Here is a 22,379-nt window from a genome sequence, read left to right on the forward strand (position 1 = left end):
AGTGGAATGCCAGAAGGTGAATTTCTCATGTATTGAAATTCTGAATATATATTTACTGTTTTCTAATGTACATCTACTTCTGCTTCATTGACTATGCTAAAGCTTTTGACTGTGTGGATCACAACAAACTATGGCAGGTCCTTAAAGAGATGGGAGTACTAGACCACCTCATATGTCTCTTGAGAAACCTGTATAAGGGCCAAGAAGCAACAGTTAGAACCGGATATGGAACAACTGATTGGTTTAGCATAGGAAAAGGAGTACGACAAGGATGTATATTGTCACCTTGCTTATTTAATATATATGCAGAGTACATCATGCGAAATGCTGGCCTGGATGAATCACAAGCCGGAATTAAGATTGCTGGGGGAAAGATCAACAACCTCAGATATGCAGACGATACCACTCTAATGGCAGAAAGTGAAGAGGACCTAAAGAGCCTCCTGCTCAGAGTAAAAGAGGAGAGCGCAAAACTGGGCTTGAAGCTCAACATCAAAAAAAGTAAGATCATGGCATCCGGCCCCATCACTCCGTGGCAAATAGAAGGGGAAGTCGTGGAAGTGGTGACAGACTTCACGTTCCTGGGACCCCAGATCACCGCAGACTGTGACAGCAGCCATGAAATTAAAAGACGCCTGCTCCTTGGGAGGAAAGCGATGGTGAACCTAAACAGCATGATAAAAAGTAGAGACATCTCCCTGCCAACAAAAGTCCACATGGAAATGGAAAATGTTTGGGAGAGTAGAGGGGGAAAAATATCTCTAAAATGTATAAGGTGTTGTTAAAATGGTATACAGAAGAAGAAACAGTAAAAGAGCAGATGATAAAATGGGCTATTAATATGAATAAAGAAATTGATATAGAAACCTGGGAATATTTGTGGATGAAATTCTGCTTTTGGGACTTAAAATGGAAGAAGTCAACACGACGAAAAAAACTTTACTCTGGTACTTAATAACAACAGCAAGAATGATTTATGCACAATTTTGGAAAAATGAAAAAGTACCAGAGATCGAAGACTGGATACAAAAAGTTCTGTTCATGGCTGAAATGGACAAAATTACAAAAAAACTGAGTAATAAGGAAGACGACATATTTTTAGAAGAATGGAGTGACTTTAAAAAATATCTGGAAAAGAACTGGGATGTAAAACAAAATTTAATATGTTTAGAAAATATTAGGTTAATTGATGTTATCTGGAAATAGTAGCAATAAGAAAAATGATATAACTGATGATATATTACAATGTGGGTGGAAGGGTGGAAGCATTGCGGGAAGCCACAGGAGGAAGGGGAGGTAAGGGGAACGGTGTAAACAAAGCGAAAATGAAAATGAATATTGTTGGATGTTAAGTTCCTATTGAAAAAAAAATAAAAAGTTTGTTTACCAAAAAAAAAAGTCCACATGGTCAAAGCAATGGTATTCGCAGTAGTCATGTATGGCTGTGAAAGTTGGACTATAAGGAAGGCCGAGCGCCGAAGAATAGATTCTTTTGAACTATGGTCCTGGAGAAGACTCTTGAGAGTCCCTTGGACTGCAAGAAGATCAAATCAGTCAATCCTAAAAGAAATCAACCCTGACTGTTCCCTGGAAGGCCAGAGAATGAAACTGAAGCTCAAATACTTTGGCCACCAAATGAGAAGGGAGCACTCACTGGAGAAGACCCTGATGCTGGGAAAGATTGAAGGTCAAAGAAGACGGGGACGGCAAAGGATGAGATGGTTGGACAGTGTCAGCGACACAACGAACATGAAATTGAGCCAACTTCAGAGGACAGCGGAAGACAGGAGGGCCTGGCGGGAGCTGGTCCATGGGGTCGCGAAGAGTCGGACTCGACTGTGCGACTGAACAACAACAAAAGCTTCCACCATGCAGTTTTTCAATGTGCTTTTGAATAGAGCCAGGATAACAGCACCTGGATTTTAAAGATGGCTACACATGATGCTTAGAGGTTTTTTGTCCAGTGTCTATCCAAGGCAGTTCCCCTTTCTTCTGACAGGGGCAACATATTTTATGTCCACTCTGACTTTTGAATGACACACAAAGTTCCTATTTGTTTCATATAGCCTGGCCAATTAGTCTTGGTACTTGACCATAATAGCAGTTTTAATTGTTGGTTTTAAATTGTGGATTGTATGTATTTTACAAGTGGAGACCCGTAAGAAACTTGCGGAATGGTTATCCTATTCCTCACACCTTTGCTTCCTCCTGTCTCCCTCTACCTTTCTCACACTGTTTCTCCCTTCTGCCCCCCTTTTTTCTTTTTCTCCTCCAGCTATGGCATTATACTGATCTGTAGTTCCTTCCCTCCTCCAATCCCACCCTCCCCAGGCTCCACCCCACAAATGTCCAGGAATTTCCCAACCTGGAGTTGGCAACACAATTTCCTTCCCACCCAACAGCCAACCTACCTTTATCTGCCTCTCTGTCTGCAACTTTCCATCTCCACACCCCTCCCCCACAGCCTCTACCTAGAAAAATTACAGTCTTTCTCCACAGTGGGGACCAAAACAGCTTACATTATTCTCTCCTACTTTTTATCTGCACAACAACCCAGCTTTCATAGGGTGGCTGCTGATGAACAGTAGCAAGCAGCTGGGCCTACTTGAGTCATGCAAATCAGGTGGTATCAAGTCACCCAGAGGGTGCTGCCGAGGGATGCCAGCCTCCAGGTGGGACCTGGGGATCCCCTGTAATTCCTGCTCATTTCCAGACTACAGAGATAACTTCCCATGGAGAAAATGGATGCTTTGGAGGGTGGACTCTGTGACATTGTACCCCACTGAGGTCCCTGTCCTCCCCAGGCTCCTCCCGCAAATCTCCAGGAGTTTCCCAGCCTGGACCTGGCAACCTTATCCAGAATCCCCTGTCGGTGGCCAGGGGGGGAACCTGGCAACCCTAAAGGTGTGGCAGGCCTAGGGTTTCCAATGTGTAAGTGGGGCCTCAAGGAACCCCCCCCCCCCAGACTTACAACTGAACTCAAGGCAGAAGAGATTTGTCTCCCTGGAGAAAATGACTGCTTTAGAAGGTGGACTCTGTGGCATTATACCCAGCTGTGGCCTCTCCCTTCCCCAATCCCACCTCAAAACCTCTAGGGACTCCCCAGGCCAGGCCCCAAGGCTCCCTCCCTCCCTGAAAAGCCAAAGGAGGCCTGGAAAAGGGCCCTTCCTTCACACCCTTTGACTCACAGAGCCGGTTAGAAGCCTCTTCCCCCCCCCTCCCTGAATGTTCTAACCTCTCTCACACAGTTGGTGTCTGAAGCAGATCACTGCAGAGGCCATTTCAAAAGGTTTTGGGGGGAATTCAGCCATCCCTGGAGGGATTTTCTTAGTTTTTGCATTTTCCTGCAGATACAGGAAGTCTGCTGAGTATGTAGGAGAAGCTCCTGGGCCAGAGGGAGCTTGCTTTTCCTGGGACTAAGTATCCGCACGGCGCCATCTGTTGGAGATTAGATATATAGATTGTGTTTTATTGTAACCTGCCCTGAGTTCCTAGAAAATGGAAATGAGGCTAATCAACATTTTAAATAAATAAATGAAGCCACATGAATGGTTGAATATGCTGTGATCCTCAGTTCAGCATTTGTTATGAGCTGGCCTGCCAATGAGCTCTAGGAGATACTTTGGGATTAACTGGTCTCTGTATGAGGTTAAGCAGAATGTTTTGGGAGTTTCCTAAGAAATGGTATGGAAAAGGACCTGCTTTGCCTGCTCCATGTGGTTCTTGGGGTTTCTCACTGTCAGTCAAGGCAGATTAATATAAAATGTTACAGAAATGCAGCATGCGATCAGTGAACAATGCAATAGTCCTAGATTTACAGAATTAGGGAACAAACCAAGCCACAAATTGTCTAAAACAAGATATATATTCCAAACCACCACATGGAGCCTGGAGATCACCTGAGATTGCAACAGGTATCCAAATGGCAACCATCAGTTCCCTGGGGGAAATGGCAGCTCTGGAAGGTGGACTGTCTAATATTATACCTCTCCAAACTCCCTCCTCTCCTCAAACCCTGCCTTCACCAGGCTCCACTCTCAAAATGTTGACTGTAATGGTCAAGTAGTTCCGTATGGCAATAGATGGTCCCATAATTTATATGGCTTTAGAGAGCAATAACAGCACTTTGGTCCAGAAGAAAACTGGAAATGATTGTAGGAAGAAAAAAAAAAACTAGAGAGATATGGCCTCTGTGACCCTCTCCAATCAATGTTCAGGCTGCATCATTCTGTACCATTTATGGCTTTCAGATACTCTAAAGACAGCTGTACAAACAGTGCACAGTGGTAAACGTATCTAGATATGAGGTCATGTGCCAGAGTGGCAAGAACTTTTTTTTGCCCAGAAAGGATACAGCTATTACATAATGATATATTTTATTCCACATAGAGTATGCGCAGATATTCTCATTGGCTCCTATGGAAATTTGGAGAGCTGTGTAAATATGCTAGATAATGGGATGTCATTACTGGGGTATAACATTCTGCCTTCAGTACTGTTAATTCATGGTAAGAAATGTGTATCCTTATAGAACTGCCACTGCGTTATTCTATGTTATCTTTTCTTCTTAAAGAATTGGCCTCTGGTGTTTATGTCTGGCCTTAGCAAAATAATATATATTTTAGGGGCAAAAATTAGCAAACCAGCACTGGAAGCCAAAACAGAGAAGATCTCCACAGCCACCATTAATTTCCCCTTGGTACTCAGGTAGGTTGGAACAAAGTAGACCCAGACACTACAGAACACCAACATGATAAAAGTGATAAACTTGGCCTCATTGAAAGTGTCAGGCAGCTTCCTGGCTAGGAAGGCCACCATGAAGCTGACACTGGCCTGAAAGCCCAGGTAACCCAGGACAATATAAAACATGGTAACTGAGTCCTCATTACATTCCACTATGATTTGTCCAGACTGAGAGAACATGTCAAGGTCTGGAAATGGTGGGAAAATACTGAGCCAGATGGTACAGATTCCAACTTGAATCAGAGAGCAAATAAAGATAATGTAATTGGCCAGATTTTTCCCCAACCATTTTCTTGTTGTGTTTCCTGGCCGAGTGGCCATGAATGCCAGAACTACAGTGATGGTTTTGGCCAACACACAGGAAAGTACAAAAGAAAATGCTTTGCCAAAAGCAGCCTGTCGAAGAAGACAGGTCACCTTGTTGGGTTGTCCAATGAATAAGAAGGTGCAAACAAAACAAAGCAAGAGGGAAATTAGGAGGAGGTAGGTAAGATCTCGGTTGTTGGCTCTGACAATAGGTGTGCTTTGATATTTAACAAAGGTTCCAAGAACCACTGTGGTGAGTAGGAAAAAGGAGAGAGAAGCAGAAGCCAAACTGATTCCTAATGGTTCATCATAGGGGCTGATACGCACTGTGAGAGTCCCAGTGCCGCCATGGACAACACCAGGTCTGTACCCCGGCTGGAGCCTGACTGGAAAGTTCTAACCCAGCTTCCAGCCCGGCTGAAAAGTTCTAACTTCCAGGAAACTAAGATATTTTCTATGAAACTTTATTAAGACACATTGTTTTCCTAAAAAAAAATCTACAAGATAAACCAATCTCTCACAGTAAAGAACTATAGTTTTCTCAATTTATCATCCCCTGCTCTATTCCTGATCCAACTGTGCCTGCTCAATAAAATCTATCTTTTTGTTTCAACTTTACTTCAATTCAAGTGCCATTTCCAAAGAATTATCCAAGAGGACTCCTGCTGAGTTACAATAAAATTCTGGCCTTGACAAAAGCCAAATACATTCTGTAACACTGGGTGGGACACAAAGATAGTTATGTTTATAATTCAAACCTGCAAATAAGAGGCTGCTCAGTCAGAGTGGTGAACAGTGTTTTGTTGGGAAAATCTGCCTCACAGAAGCGAAGGAGCAGGGGTCCTGTAAGATACAAATATACAGGGCCAGTTCCTAGTTAGGGGGGGAGATATTGCACATCTACCCAACATCAGGTTCCCTCTTTCTACCCCATACCTGTGTGTTCCCACCTTCCCGAGCATCCTTCTACCACTCATAGCCTCCTCAAACCAATGTTCAATTGCTGACACCATTTACATACCCTTCCCCAATAGTTCTGGCTGGTACATGCTGCTGGGAGCACGACTGCCTTGGTCACAAGGAGTGCCATGCCATTCTGTGCATGACCCACATTCACTTCCTCAAGGATGTGGGGCAGTTGGGCTTATGGGCGATGGAGCACTTCAAGCAAACAGATGGGAAAGGGTATGCAGACAGGTGGCAGAGGCAGTGTGTGAGTGGGTGGTAGTGGCCCCTACCAGAAGCCCTGGGCCCTGGCAGATGCCCCACCTCAGGACATGCTGACACCAGCCCTGCAACCACCCCAAAATTATTTTCCTCATGTATTTGGTGGTATAATCAAGGAGCTTCCATGGGGAGGCTACTGCTTAACAGGAGCAAGCAGCCAGGGCTAGTGAAGTAATGCCAGTCAGGAGGCATGAAGTCACCCTGAGAGTGCTGGCAGGCCTAGGGTTGCCAACAAAGACAGATTGATACAAAGGAGGATGGAAAAGTCTCCATGTTTTGCCTTAAATTGGTTTTGATGCCAGCAGAGTGAGAAAATGCCAGAGACTCTGGGTGGGTGCCCCATGGTAAATGCACCAAACAATTCCCAAAAATTTTCCAGAACACTACTTTGTCCACATTCATTTTCTACACTCACAGTATCCCCTGCCAGAATGCAACACATCTCCAGCACTTTGAATTAGCACCAGAGCTTTAAGAGCTCTCAGCTGTCACCTGGAGATTGACAACAATAGTTTTTCAGGAAGAAATGACTTGTTTGGAGGGTGGGGTCTATGGCATTTTATCTGTCTGAGGTCCCCCTCTTCCTCCTCCTCAGACCCCACCCTGAGCAGGCTTCATCCCTAAAATATCCTGGAAGTTTCTAACCTGGAGTTGGCAACCCTATGTCCTTTCCAGCCAACTATCAGCCTACCTTTATCTGTCTTCAGGCATCTCCTCCCCGCTCCCTGCAGCCTCTACCTAGGGAAAGGGCAGTCTTTCCCTGCAATGGGAACAAAAGCAGCTGACATCATTCTCCTCTCCCCCATATGATCCTCACAACAACCCTGTGAGGTACGTTAGTTTGAAAGTGTGTAAATGGTTCATAATCCCCCAGGCAGCTTTTATAACATGGACCTGGGACCTGCACACCATCCTCTGAAGCACTATCAGGTACATATCACTGGCAGTGATAGGGTGACGGCTAGCACCTTTTCCTATCATTTTTTTTCCCTTGTGGTATTATGCTTGTGGAGTAATCTGTCTTTTTTGTGGTGTGGCGTAGATGTGTTATTGGGTTTGTTTCTTTTGAAGGGGAAGTGATGTGTTGTGGTTGAGGACATATTTTACCTCAGGATACACCAGGTTGCATATGCAACTCACAGTTCCAACTGTCTCGTGGGGGGGGATTTGAGGTGCGGAATGGAGTGAGGTCCAATCAGCTTCCATATGCAAATGACCTTGAACCACTGGCCCAATCAGAGAAGAGTGGCCTAGGCTGCAGTGGGTGGGAGAGAACTCAGGCAATGCAGCCAGAGGATAGGGACAGCTTCTGAGTGACAGACCATAGAGCCAACTGATTTGGGAGCGTGTGGAATGTTCACAAATTGCCACTATCAAAACAATTATATATGAGAAGAGATAAAATCACTTCTAACAATCTTCAGGAACATTCCAGTTGAACTTTGAAAATATCAGTAGATATAATACGGCACTTTAAGTGAAGTGGCACTGAAAAGCAGATCACTCAGTTGGCAGCAGTCAAGTCACTGGTTTTCAGCTCCAGCTCCACAACTGTACAATGAGAAAAAGAAACAGCAGACAGTGCTTAAAGACTTTAGACATTCCAAAGGGCAGATAAACGTTATGTAACATAAGAACATATGTTCTCCTCCTCTTATCTTCCATTGGAGGTTAGTGTATATACAATAGTCACAAAAGATCCCCCAGTATTGCATCTAATTCTACACATATAGAGGATTCTCGTACATGCATACTCTAATACAAAGACTAATTTGGGTCACAACATTATGAGAACTGTTCCTAGGATACCACAGTGCCAGAATGCCCTTGACATATTGGCACATTTCCTGTAAAGCCCAGCTTTGAGTGCAACCTTGTCACTGCAGTTCTGGCCCTGGAGGCAAGGACCGCAGTGAGTTGTACACAGTTATCACGGCTTCTTGAAACGTCTGGATCCCACTAGCATTGGTGGCTTGCTAGAGGTGAAGGAGTCTCTCATACAGTGGACCCAAAGAACTTTTTGTCCCCCAGAGTCCTGTGGAAACAATTTAAAAAATCTTAGTGAAAAAGTCAAATGAGGGCCATTAACCCATAGCTCTGTGTATTCCCATGTAGCTTAAAAAAGAGAGGCTCATCTGAGGCATATCAGCAGAGATCCTGTCCTAAGCCATACCTGAAAGTGAGACAGTGGCTCCATGAACCCTCCAGTGTCTTGGGAGGAACAAAAATGATAACACAAATATCAAAGTTTCACCTATTGTTTTGCATATGATTTGTGGGATGATAAACACCTGGGGCATCCCATGTGTCACTTCTCAAATTCAGCACCTCAAGCGTCCACTTCTTGAGTACAATGATTCAGAAAGGTCTAGAAACATTGGCTCATGCCACCCCTCAGACCAATGTCATCTGCTAGCTCTACCAGTTGGAAGACATCACTATCTCTGAGATGTAGAATATTGCATATTTTACAAAAAATACAGGATCAAGATGAGATTTTCATTAGATAACTGCTTAAATCACACTGCGAGGGGGGATTTTAAAGTACAATCCATTTAGAGAGAGTCTAAAAACTTGAGAATCATTGCAATAAACAATGCTTTTTTAGATGAACCAATTATTTCATGCACTCAGAAGTATTTTTCTTCATAACAGATGTGATCTTTTTTAATATTAAGTTGTCTTCTATTTTCATCTTTTAAAATCTGAAATAACACTTAGCAATAAAAAAAGAAGGGGGAGCTTTCAGCTGTTTTACTACACATATGTAGTAAACTTAAAAGAATAGTTCATTCTCTGAAAGTCAATTGATGCTTTCCCCTTGTGGCTCTTTGGCCAATTCCTTTGGAAATACATGACTAATGAACACCCTAGCTACAATGACATTTGGGATTTATTTGTTTGGTTTAATGGGCATGAATGATTTATAGATCACATATAAAATTGCTTGTAAGATATCGCTCACTCTTTGGTAATGACAAAGGACAGACATGCTGCATTGAATCATAGTGCTTGAATAAAAGGGTAAGTGAGACCTAGATCCCGGTCACACGGGAGGATTTGCCCCGCAAGAGGCATGGATCGGGGGCGCATCAAACGGGTGCCATCACACCGCAACATCTGGGAAGCAGAGCGCACCCATCCCCGATCCGTCCCTTCCTGCCGAAACCGCGCATCAAAAAAAAACCAAACTAGAAAACACTACTACCTACCTGAAAATCTGCATCAAGGGCGGCCGTGGGATCACCGGTGCGCCCGTCTCCGGCGGCCTGCAAGGCCCCCGGCCAATCTGCGCAGACATGCACATGCGCAGCGGGCTGCCTCGCTCTCCATTCTGTGGCTTCCCCCCCCCAGCATCTGATCGTGCCGGGGAGCAACTGTGTGGCAGCTCGAGGGATCTGTCTGATCCCGCCGCCATACGTCTCTTTTGATGCAGCTCAAAAAAGCCGCACTTTGGCCGTGTCTTTTCCCCCAGTGTGACGGGGCCCCTACTCTATCAAGAGCAGTGAAGCTGAAGAAGGATGTTTAATTCTATACTCCAAAACTTGAACACCATGTAGAAGAAGCTGCAGAACCTCTCTACTGATTTAAGAATAGTAGTTAATTTTGCATGCTTTCCCTCCATATATTGTTCATGTGTTCATTTATTCTCCTCTCTAGAGAAAGCTTATTAGATCAAGTCATGGGGAGGACTGATGCTGTTGGACTCTTAAGAAAATAAGAAGAGCCCTGATTAAGAACATAAGAAGAGCCCATTGGTTCATCTAGTCCAGCATCCTGTCTCACATACTGAGAACCAGTTCCTCTGGAGGGCCAGCTACAGGGCACAGAAGCCAAGGCCTTCTCCTGATAGCACTGGGATCCAGAGGCTAATTGCCTCTGAACATGGAGTTTCCCTTCAGTGATCATGGCTAGTAGCCACTGATATCCTCCATGAATCTAGGTAGTCCCCTTTTAAAGCTGTCTATTTGTGCGGCCATCACTATATGTTCTGGCATTGTCGACTCAGCTTTAAATGTTTCAGGAGGGTAGCTGCCTCAGTCAGCAGTAGAAGAGCTGGTTGTGAGTCCAATTGAACCTTACCAACCAAAAGGGCTTTAGAAGTTTTCTCCCTTTGACAGATACTTAAGCTTTAAATGGTCTCCCTTGGCACAATAACTTTGACGGGGATCTGTGCTTCATCCAAAGGAAGACATTAGGCTTCATTCCAAGCTCAAAATAATATCTATGGAACAAATTGGTTCATTTTGCTGATTCATATGGATCAGGAGGGGCTTTAGTTTGTAGATGCATTATATGAAGGATAGTCCCAATTTTCCTTACAGCAAGATGAGTTGAATGGAGAAAGGGTGATTGGCTCAAGGTCATTGAGTAAGATTTATGTCTCAAGAAGGATGTACCATAGAACCAATGAGAAATCAAGGGAAGGCTGTCGTGTATGAACTGAACTGACCCTTACACCTGCACAGCTTCTGGTGTGTCATAGTAAACAAGGTGATGTGCTTTGACTTGTCATGTGTTTGACAGCATCCAGTTTCTGTTTTCGTAGCTAGATGCACACACCAAAAAGGACACTTCTAATGTGGTTGCATTTTTCAGAAAGCAGCATTTTCCAAACAGCCCTGTTTTATGACTACTTTCCTCAATGGATACGTGGGTGGCATACATGGATCTCTCCCTCCCCATTTATTACTCTCACAACCAGCCTTTCAAGTAAGTCATCAGTTGAATCACTAAAACACTAGCTCTTGCTTCTGTTGTCTTACAGAATGAAGATTTGTTTTGACAATGATGTGAAATGAAAGGAAGACAATGAAACCTTTGCTCAACTTCATCAGGAATGTTGCTCTTCTAGATATCAGTCAAAAGTCCATGAGATATCCTTGTTGTTCAGTCATCTTTCATTTAAGAGAGAGGGAAAACACCTGCTTCTTCTTTTTTGTACTATGGAGTGATGGCTTCACTCCGTCTTGTATTGTTTAGTATTTCCAGTTGATTGTTGCTTTTTTGGGGTAGCCAATGTGGAATGATATTGGTTCTAATTTTTTCCCTCATTCCTTCAGCACCATTGGCTGTAAAAGGGTTTTTAAAATAAATTATTAAACAAAACAACAAAAACTGATTGTAGTGAGTGAAAAATTGGTTAGATGGAAATTAACTCAGACAGAACCCTTGATGTAAATGCAAGCAAAGGCATAGAAGAGGGTGAATATAATGCTGGCAAATCATTGTTGGGAAACAAAAATGCTACAGGTTCATCTGCATTCATCCTGGTGGGTTTTGCAGAGGCTCACAAATTTCATTCCTTAATTTTTGCAGTGTTGATGTCTTTATACATACTCACCATAATGACAAATATGCTGATTATCCTGATCCTAAAATCGGATGCTATCTTTAACTCTCCTATGTACTTCTTTCTGATGCACTTGGCTGGCTTAGAGGCCTTCTACATGACTGTTATCATCCCCAAATTATTGGAGAACTTAATGGTGGAGACTACATTCATTTCCTATATAGGGTGTGCCTTGCAGATGTTCTTCTTCCTATTTTTTGGAGTAGCTGAAAGTTTCCTCATGGCTACAATGGCAATTGATAGATATGTTGCAATATGCCACCCATTGCGCTACAGAACAATTATGAGTAAAAATGTCTGCCTGGTGATGGTGGCTGGTCCATACCTATGTGGGACTGCAGTTGGACTGATCCACACCATTGTCACATTTTCTGGAAAATTCTGCAGCTCTGTCATCAATCACTTCTTCTGTGAAGTACAGCCATTGTTGGAACTACTCTGTGGAGACACTTATTCAAATGAAGTCCTAATAATGGGAGTAGCTATCTTTGCTATCACACTACCATTCTCGCTGATTATCCTATCTTACATTGGCATTATATCCACCATATGTGGGCTACCATCCTCAGAGAGCAAGTATAAAGCCTTCTCCACCTGTTCCTCACATTTGATCGTGGTAATTCTCTTCTATGGCACATGTAGTGCCGCATACTTAAGACCCAAATCTAGCTACTCTCCTTCATTGGACAAGATCTTGTCATTTTCTTATAGCATTGTAACTCCGCTATTAAATCCAATCATCTACAGTATAAGAAATAAAGAAATCAAAGGTGCTGTGCAAAAGCTTTGGAGGAAAATGATGTCACAGTGACTGTAACAATGGATGGGAACATAAATAGTTGGACAAAAGATTTAACATATTAAAATTAAAATATTTGAAATGGCCTCACATTTCAGTTTAGATTCTTCAGTATAAATCATTTGGCAAGTGAAAATGGGAGAATTGGGATGAGAATTGTCCCCATGCAATCTCTATTGAAAACTAAAATGTTGCATAGAAGGGGCTGTGGCTCAATTTAATAGGGAGGGTCCATGACTCAGTGGCAGAGCATCTGCTTGGCATGCAGAAGGTCCCACATTTATTCCTCAGCATCTGCAGTTAAAGGACCTGGTAATAGGTTATGTGAAAGACCTCTGCCTTAGACCCCAGAGAGCCTCTGCCAGTCTGATCCGACAGTACTGATCTTAATGGGCCAATGGTCTAATTCAGTATAATATATATAAAGCCGTAGTCCAACATTCCAAAATGCACTCCTTTAGTGTATGGCCGGAAGAACTGCCACTCAGAAGACGCTGGCTGGGTTGACTGGCTGCTTTGTGCAGTCCCGCCCAACGTTTCAAGGTCTTTTGCATATGGAAGCTGATTGGACCTCACTCCATTCCACACCTCAAACTCCCCCCCCAAGACAGTTGGAATATAGGACCTGGTGTATTCTGAGGAGGATGTCAGCTGCTTTGCTTCCCACTGCAGGGAAAAACTGCCCTTTCCCTTGACAGAGGCTGTGGGGGGGGGGATGTAAACCAGAAGACAGACAGGCAGATCAAGGTAGGCTGATGGTTGCATGGAAAGGACATAGGGTTGCCAACTCCAGGTTGGAAACTTCCAGGATATTTTAGGGATGAAGCCTGCTGAGGGTGGGGTTTGAGGAGGAGGAGGAAGAGGGGGACCTCAGACAGATACAATGCCATGCTGCCCACACTCCAGACAAGCTGTTGCCAGTCTCCAGGTGACAGCTGGAGAGCTCTAAAAGCTTTGGTGCTCATTCAAACTGTTGCAATTTATCGACAGAGTAGTGTTTCGGAAAATCTTTAGGAATTGTTTGGTGCATGGGGAACTATTGTTGCCAATCTTGGCCCAGCAGCCATCAAACCATTCTCTTCAACCCCCTGCTGTGCAGCTGACTTTCCCCTAGGGTTGCCAATCTCCAGGTGGGACCTGGAGATCTCCCACTGTTACAATTGATCTCCAGATGACAGAGATCAGTTCCCCTGGAGAAAATAGCTGCTTTGGAGGGTAGACCCTATGACATTATACCTGCTGAGTCCTTCCGCCCCCCCCCCGCCCAATGCTGCCCTCTACAGAATCCACCCCCCAAACCTCCAGGTATTTCCCTCCTTAGAGCTGGCAACCCTACATTCCCCTCAGTGCCTGTTGGTAGGCAACTAAGCTTGGTCCTGTCACCTATTTTGGGCTTTGGGAGAAAACACATTGGGGCCAGTCCTGATAGGGTTGCCAACTCCAGATGGGAAATTCCTGGAGATTTGAGGGATGGAGCCTGAAGAGGGTGAGGTTTGAGGAGGGGTGGGACCTCAGACAGGTACACTGCCATAGACTCCACCCACCAAACCAATCAGTCCCACATAGGGAACCATTGTTGCCAATCTCCAGGTGAGGGCTGGAGAGCACTCAGAATTACAACTGCTCTGCAGAAGGGAGGGCAGATGTCAGCTGAAGTCAAAGGGGCAGATAATGGTAGGTTGATGGTTAGCTGGGAAGGAGATGGGGTTGCCAACTCCACCCTCCAAACCAGCCATTTTGTCCTGGGTAACAATTGCTGCCAATCTCCAGGTGAGGGCTACAGATCACTCACTATTACAACTGCTCTTCAGGTAGCAGAGATCAGTTCCTCTGGAGAAAACAGTGGACTCTGTCATTATACCCTGCTGAGGTCACCACAGCAAATTGACACTGTTTGCCCAAAGCCAGAGCACTCCCCCAGAGCCTCTTTCTAGATCCCGTTGTATTGCTTTCACAACGGGCTTTACTGCTAGTTCAGTATAAGGCAGTTTCATGTTTTCATGTGTGTGCATGACAGAAAATGTATTAGTGCTTTACAAGGGAAGTGGTTTTGAGATTCATGCATGCATACATGCACACGCATATATACACATGAGTTTTCCCCCACTGGAATAGATAAGTGGGAAAAGTGCTGAAACTTCTCTTGAGATCATAGTCTGTGGTGGGATCTTGTACTAACTTTTCTGGTTAAAAGAAATTGTTCTCACGCCATGTCTTTGTCCATGTATTATTAGGGGGGTTCTGCCCTGCTAGCTCCCTTCACCATTCCTGAAGTTTGCTGTGCTCATGATGTTTAACAGAACACTGAATACTGAATGAGCAGCTTTGTCTCCTGCCCAAAGACTACACCAGAGGAAGTAAGCAATAGCAGGAGCAACCATCCCTTTTTGCAAACTGTAGCCAAAATTGGATTTATAAGAAACTAGGAATAAGGCCCATTGTGGAAATAAATACAACGAGCTCTAGAAAGAGGCTCTGGGAGAGTACCCCAGCCTTGGGCACTCAGCGTCAGTTTGCTGTGGCTACCTCAGCAGGGTATAATGACACACAGTTCACCATTTTCTCCAGAGGAACTGATCTCTGCTACCTGAAGAGGAGTTGTAATTTTGAGTGATCTCCATCCCTCACCTGAAGATTGGCAACAATGGTTCCCCAGGAGGAAATGGCTGGTTTGGAGGGTGGAGTTTATGGCATTGTACCTGTCTGAGGTCTCACCACTCCTCAAACTCCACCCTCTCCAGACTCCACCCCTCAAGTCTCCAGGAATTTCCCAACCTGGAGCTGGTAACTCTATCTCCTTCCCAGCCAAGCATCAACCTGCCATTATCTGTCCCTCACTCTTCAGCTTTCCGTCTCCCCCACAAACACCTGCAGCCTGTACTGTGCTCTGAAGCCCTGACTATGTCCCATTGGCTATCATAGGAGGACCATCTCAGCATGGTATAAGGACACCGAGTCCACCATTTTCTCCAGGGGAACTGATCTCTACCATATGGAGCACAATTGTTATTCTGAGTGGTCTCCAGTCCTCACCTGGAGATTGGTAACAGTGGTTTCCCACGAGGAAAAGTAGTTTTTCTCTGCAATGGGTACCAAAGCAGTTTACATCATTCTCTTCTCCCCCTTTTGACTTGCACAACAACCCTGTGAGGTAGGTTAGGCTGAAAGTCTGTGACTGGTCCAAAATCACCCATTCAGCTTCCACAGCAAGAACCTGGGTCTAGCAGACCATGCTCTGAAGCGCTGACTGCTATGCCTAGGGTAACCAACCTCCAAGTGGAGCATGAAGATCACCAGGTATCATAGACTCCACCATAAAATCTCCAGGAATTTCCCTACCTGGAGCTGGCAACCCTAGCTCAGAACTGGCCCCAATGAGTTTTCTCCCAAAAGCCAAAATAGGTGTGGAAAGGGACTTTTTCTGACAGAACCAAGCTTGGTTGCCTTGCAACAGGCACTGAGGGGAAACTAGGGTTGCCAGCACTGAGTAGGGAAATACCTGGAGAGTTGGGAGGGCGGATCCTGTGGAGGTCAGCATTTGGGGAGGGGAAGGACTCAGCAAGGTTTAATGCCATAGGGGAACTGATCTCTGCCTGGCAGACCCTGCTCTGAAGCGCTAACTGCAACGCCTAGGGTAGCCAACCTCCAGGTGGAGCCTGAAGATCACTAGGTATCACAACTGAACTCCAGACAACAGATATTCCCCCCGGAGAAAATAACTGCTTTGGATGGTGGGCTCTATAGTATTCTGTTCAGCTGAGGCCTCTCCCCTCCCCAAACTCTGGCTTCCTTAGACTGGCTTCAGACACGGAATATCCAGGAATTTTCCAACCTGGAGCTGGCAACCCTAGTCACGATGGGTCCCAATGAGTTCCTCATGAAGGCCTGGAAATGAAGGACCCAAGCAGGAGAAGTGACTTCATCGGGAGAGACAGCCGTTAGTCAGTAATTCTGACAGGGAACAGTGGCCGAGGTGGGAGTGGGTGGGGAAGAGGAGCAGACCCAGCACCTGACCAATGGCACATCAGTACTCTTGAGTGGCGGCTGACAGGCCAATGGCTGATGGAGCACATTGCACAGCCAATGGGAGAGCTGGAAAGTGCCACCCCACTACTCAATTATATATAAGGAGAGATGTTACACCCTACCATTCTCCCCAATGGGGAAACTAACAGGCTTACATTGTTTTCCTCTCTTGCATTTTATACTCACAACTGTGAAACTGCCATGCATGCAGGTTGCTATACACAAAAACCAGTTAATCATCATCAATGCATCCGCGAAGCTCCAGAACCAGAAGATTTATGCTTCTCCTTGTTGGCCTGTCTGCTTCAATCATCCCCTAGACAAAAACATTTAGACACAATTCTGGCCATTTTAGTAGGCCCAAATACTGTGATGGATAAAGTTTTATTTCTCCTTGCAGATGAGGAGCCAGTAGTCTCCCACAAGGTTGCTCTTTTCACCCCAGCTGCCAAGAAAATCCAGACTAAGTTAATGTCCAAAGACCAGGCCAGCAAAATCTTATTCTTTTCTAGAGACAACTGGATGAATTTCTAAATGACCACTATTATTAAATGAATTTTAATTGCTATGAAAATGTAACCTTTAATAGTTATGGCTACAATCTAGTTTTAATGTTTTGTTTATTCATTGTTCTTTTACATGTTTGGTCAGGGTTTAAAATAGTCTATGCTTGAGATTAATGTATGATTTTATTCTGATTGAAGGCTTCTACTTGGGCCTACATTTGTTTTTATCTAATTTGTAATAAATATATTTTCTGTATATTTGGCAGTATTCATGTTTTAAGTTTAGATACAGAATTATTGGGCCATTATTTTCTTATTTCTTTAAACATTTGGTTCTTAATTAAATGGAATATGAACCAGGTCCCCGTCTGACACTCTACATTAAAATGCCTTTCAAGTAGGAAAGTAGTTATGATTTGTGATTTATATCATTATGGTAAGTATTACTCTAGTATATTGGTAACAATAAGTGTTGAAATGCAATAAAATATTATTATTTTTTTAAAAGTAGCATAGTAGAAAATGGAGAGATTAACTGCCCCCAAATTTATCTTGTCAGCCGAAGGGTTTTTTTTACTACAAATACCCACAGGAAGACCCTAACTAAGTGCTCCAAGGAGCTGCTCTACAATCCGCCAAGCCAACCCAGTTCCAAGGCATTTGTAAAAGAATAAAGGCAAACATGTATGGTGCTACCAGGACCTTAACAGACACAACCTGCATTCCCTAAACTGGGAAATAAAAAACAAAACAAAACACCTATACCATGCTGGAAAACAATTTCCTCCCAAAAGTTTCCCACAGGAAACAGGAGCAGATTGGTACTGATAAACTGAGCTGAATAGCTACTTTGGGCCCCGGTCACACGGGCCGGAAAATGCGGGGGGGGGGGAGCTTGGCTGTTTGCCCCGGAGCAAACTAACGCGCGGCCGCCAGATCACATGTCCCACTGACGTCCCGTGGTTTGGGAGGAGGTGCCGATCACATGGCAATCCTGTGGCACAGCAAAGAATCAGGGCAATCACAGCAGCAATGGCTAGGTGCCGCTGCCGTGGCAAATGGGGTTGTGGGTTTTTTTTAAACCAAAGTGTGCGCATGTGCCGTTGGGTGTGCGCATCCTGTGGAGACTTGGGGGGAAAAACTTTGTGCGACGGGACATGGGCGAGTGCTGGATGCCACGAACTACCACCGGAAACGTGATCAGATGCCTGCCCTTACCCCGCAGTTTCCAGAAATTAGTACCTCAGAAGTACTAGGTTTTTTACGCTGCATCTTCGGCGGGAAGCCTCGGGTTAGCCACGGGAGCTCTACGCTTCCCAGATGTTGTGGTGTGATCGTGCCCGGAAAATCTGCCTATCTTCCGTCTCTGTAGCGTGGCTAATGCTCCGTGTGACCGCAGCCCTGGGTTCTCTGAAGTCTGCTATTTGTTTCCTTAAATAACAGAGATGATGGCTAGACTGGTCAATTGGGTAGGGAACCTGCAAAACATTGTTCTGTGCCTCACTCTTACTCTTCCATCACACACTTCTAGCGACACTGCAGTTCACAAAAGCTCATGCATAACAGTTAAAGCTACTTCAGCTCCTTCTGGTGCAAAAGAAGAAAGGCAACAGAAGAATGGGCCCTAGCGGGACTTCACCTACCCATAGAAAAACCCCCTAATGGGATTGGGGATCCCTGGTGGACGCCTGGACCCCTTAATCCCCCCACAATTTGGTAATGAATGAGCAAGGAGAAATAGAACCAGGTGTGGATGGGGTAAAGTCCAGGTGACGGAAGGGATTAACAGGAAATCCATTGTTGAGGTTAAGTACCTCTTTTTAGAGGGGGGAGAGAGCTTTTAGAAAGTCAGTGGCCCTGAGTCACCTACCCAAAATAGTTTTCCAGGCTTGGCTCTGGCCAGCGTCTATTTTGTTCATTCCAGCTCCATCTTGTATCTGTTTCTCGGCCGGGCTGTACAATGTACAAATGATTTGGGGATGATATTTAAAGAGGGATGCCTTATACAAACTGCCCTTCTGCAGGATGGGTCTGGCTATTAAGAAGTCCATCAGTGCATTAAGATCAGTACTGTTTGATCAGACTGGAAGAGGAAGAGGCTGGGGTCTCAGGCTGAGGTCTTTCACAACCTACTACCTGGTCCTTTAAATGGAGATGGACCTGGGACCTTCTGCTATGCCACTGAGCCACAGCCCCTCCTATGCAACATTTCAGTTTTTAATAGATATTGCTTGGGGACTCCTGTCATCCTCATTCTCCCATTTCACTTGACTCATCATTTATATTGAAGAAACTAAACCAGAAATGTAGGCAGCTTCAAATTTATTTTTATTTCTTTAAAAAAAACCATTAAATCTTTTGTCCATCCATTCTCCCATCCATTGTTACAGTCACTGTAACATCATTTTCCTCCACAGTTTTTGCACAGCTCCCTTGATTTCTTTGTTTCGTACACTGTAGATGATCGGATTTAATAGTGGAGTTACAATGCTATAAGAAAATGACAACATCTTGTCCAATGAAGGAGAGTAGCTAGATTTGGGTTTTAAGTATGTAGCACTACATGTGACATAGAAGAGAATTACCACTATCAAATGTGAGGAACAGGTGGAGAAGGCTTTATATTTGTTCTCTGAGGATGGCAGCCCACATATGGTGGAGATAATGCCAATGTAAGATGGGATAATCAACGATAGTGGTACTGAGATAGGAAAAATAGCCACTCCCATTATTAGGATTTCATTTAGAAAAGTGTCCCCACAGAGCAGTTCCACCAGTGGCTGTACTTCACAGAAGAAGTGATTGATGACAGAGCTGCAGAATTTTCCAGAAAATGTGACAATGGTGTGGATCAGTCCAACTGCAGTCCCACATAGGTATGGACCAGCCACCATCACCAGGCAGACATTTTTGCTCATAATTGTTCTGTAGCGCAAAGGGTGGCATATTGCAACATACCGATCAATTGCCATAGTAGCCATGAGGAAACTTTCAGCGACTCCAAAAAATAGGAAGAAGAACATCTGCAAGGCACACCCTATATAGGAAATGAATGTAGTCTCCACCATTAAGTTCTCCAATAATTTGGGGATAATAACAGTCATGTAACAGGCTTCCAAGCAGGCCAAGTTCATAAGAAAGAAATACATAGGAGAGTTAAAGATAGGATCAGATTTTATAACCAGAACAATCAGCATATTTGTCATTATGGTGAGTATGTATAAAGACATCAACACTGCAAAAATTAAGGAATGAAATTTGTGAGCCTCTGCAAAACCCACCAGGATGAATGCAGATGAACCTGTAGCATTTTTGTTTCCCAACAATGATTTGCCAGCATTATATTCACCCTCTTCTATGCCTTTGCTTGCATTTACATCAAGGGTTCTGTCTGAGTTAATTTCCATCTAACCAATTTGTCACTCACTATAACCGGTTTTTGTTGTTTTGTTTAATAATTCATATAAAACCTTTATAACCAAAGGTGCTCAAGGAGTGTGTACAAAATTAAAACCAATAACATTTCACATGGGTTACCCCCCAAAACAAAAGTCCCCTAAAAATACCTAACAATACAACATGGGGTGAAGCCATGACTCCAGACTATAAAGAAGTAACACCAGCTGGCGTTTTTCCTCTCTTTTAAACAGAAGATGACTGAACAACAAGGACACCTCATGGACCTTTGACTGGTATCTAGAAGAACAACATTCCTGATGAATCTGAGAAAATGTTTTATTGTCTTCCTTTCATTTCACATCATAGTCAAAGCAAATCTTCATTCTGTAAGGCAACCGAAGTAAGAGTTAGTGTGGTTTAATGATTTGATTGATGACCTACTTGAGAGGCTAGTTGTGAGAGTAATAAACGGGGGGAAGGGAAATAAATCCATTGAATCTATACATCCATTGAAGAAAGGAGTCATAAAACCGAACTGTTGATAATGCTGTACACTTATTTCTGAAGAATGCAAACCTTTTAGAAGTGTCATAAGAACATAAGGACATAAGAACATAAGAGATGTCAATGTTGGATCAGGCCAAAGGCCCATCCAGTCCAACACTCTGTCACACAGTGGCCAAAAATACCAGGTGCCATCGGGAGGTCCACCAGTGGGGCCAGGACATTAGAAGCCCTCCCACTGTTGACCCCCCCCCAAGCACCAAGAAGACAGAGCATCACTTACCCCAGAGCCCCTATCTATACCTTGTGGACCTCTGCTCCATATGCTTATCTAATTCCCTTTTGAAGCCGTCCATGCTTGTAGCTGCCACCACTTCCTGTGGCAGTGTATTCCATGTGTTAATCACTCTTTGGGTGAAGAAGTACTTCCTTTTATCCATTCTAACCCGACCGCGCAGCAATTTCATTGAGTGTCCATGAGTTCTTGTATTGTGAGAAAGGGAGAAAAGTACCTCTTTCTCTACCTGCTCTATCCCATGCATAATCTTATAAACCTCAATCATGTCACCCCTCAGTCGTCATTTCTCCAAGCTAAAGAGCCCCAAGCGCTTTAACCTTTCCTCATAGGGAAAGTGTTCCAACCCTTTTATCATTCGATAAAATGATATCCTTTTTGGTGTGTGCATCTAACTATGAAAACAGAGACTGGATGCAGTCAAGCACATGACATGTCAAAGCACATGACCTTGTTTACTATGACACACCAGAAGCTGTGCAGGCTTAAGGGTTGGTTCATACATGAATGATCTTCCCTTGACTTCTCATTGCTTGACAACTCACTGCTTGGAAATGAACACAAGTGTCTCAAAGTGAATGTACTGTGCCTGAATTGACATTGGGAGAGGATCAAAGTTTTCCTATGTTATGGCAATCTGTCATGGTTTATTTAAATATGTAAGAGTCTTTTCCTATGTGTAGTGTAGTGTAGTGTGTAGTGTGAGGTGTAGTATGAGGTGATTCTATATCCTTCTTGAGACATAAATCTCACTCAGTGACCTTGGGCCAGTCATTCTCTCTTCATTTAATTCATCTTGCTGCGAGAAAAAACACACAAAAACATGGGACTATCTTTCATATTATACATCTACAAACTAAATCCCTTCTTGATCCATATGAATCAACAAAATGAACAATTTTGTTCCATAGGTATTAGTTTGACTTTGGAATGAAGATTGTCTTCCTTTGGATGAAATGACAGATCCCAGTTCAATTTTTCAATTCAATTCAAAACCTTCATTGGCATCGATCAGAATCATAATCAGTCACCCTTCACTTCATGGGTTTAACACACAGCTTCCTCATTATGAGGCAGTTACAGAACTTAGCCACTGCTTCAATAACCTCTATATTTTGTGAAGCCAGTAAACGGTACAACATTCTGTCATCAGATTGCTTGACATCCTTCTTAAGAATAGCTTCTAAATAAAGTGCCCGAATGTCATCATGCAAACTACAA

The 22,379-nt window shown here is 43.9% G+C and overlaps 2 protein-coding genes across 2 annotated transcripts; one reads left to right on the forward strand and one right to left on the reverse strand.

The window, feature by feature from the left end:
* Positions 1-11,423: 11,423 nt before the first annotated feature.
* Positions 11,424-12,440, forward strand: LOC107113503 (olfactory receptor 10C1-like). The gene has a single exon (XM_015414838.1). It carries the CDS (start codon positions 11,424-11,426, stop codon positions 12,438-12,440), a length of 1,017 nt encoding a protein of 338 aa, XP_015270324.1.
* A 6,910-nt stretch (positions 12,441-19,350) lies between these two features.
* LOC107113504 (olfactory receptor 10C1-like) lies at positions 19,351-20,367 on the reverse strand. Its single transcript, XM_015414839.1, has one exon. The coding sequence runs from the start codon at positions 20,365-20,367 to the stop codon at positions 19,351-19,353; it is 1,017 nt and encodes a 338-aa protein (XP_015270325.1).
* Between the last annotated feature and the right edge of the window lie 2,012 nt (positions 20,368-22,379).

This window comes from Gekko japonicus, unplaced genomic scaffold, assembly GCF_001447785.1.
Source record: "Gekko japonicus isolate JY-2015 unplaced genomic scaffold, Gekko_japonicus_V1.1 scaffold2193, whole genome shotgun sequence".
Taxonomy (NCBI): domain Eukaryota; kingdom Metazoa; phylum Chordata; class Lepidosauria; order Squamata; family Gekkonidae; genus Gekko; species Gekko japonicus.

What these genes read in the sequence shown, in the direction of transcription:
- LOC107113503 (XM_015414838.1), top strand. Translation starts at nt 11,424, where the DNA reads ATGGAAATTAACTCAGACAGAACCCTTGATGTAAATGCAAGCAAAGGC.
- LOC107113504 (XM_015414839.1), bottom strand. Translation starts at nt 20,367, where the DNA reads ATGGAAATTAACTCAGACAGAACCCTTGATGTAAATGCAAGCAAAGGC.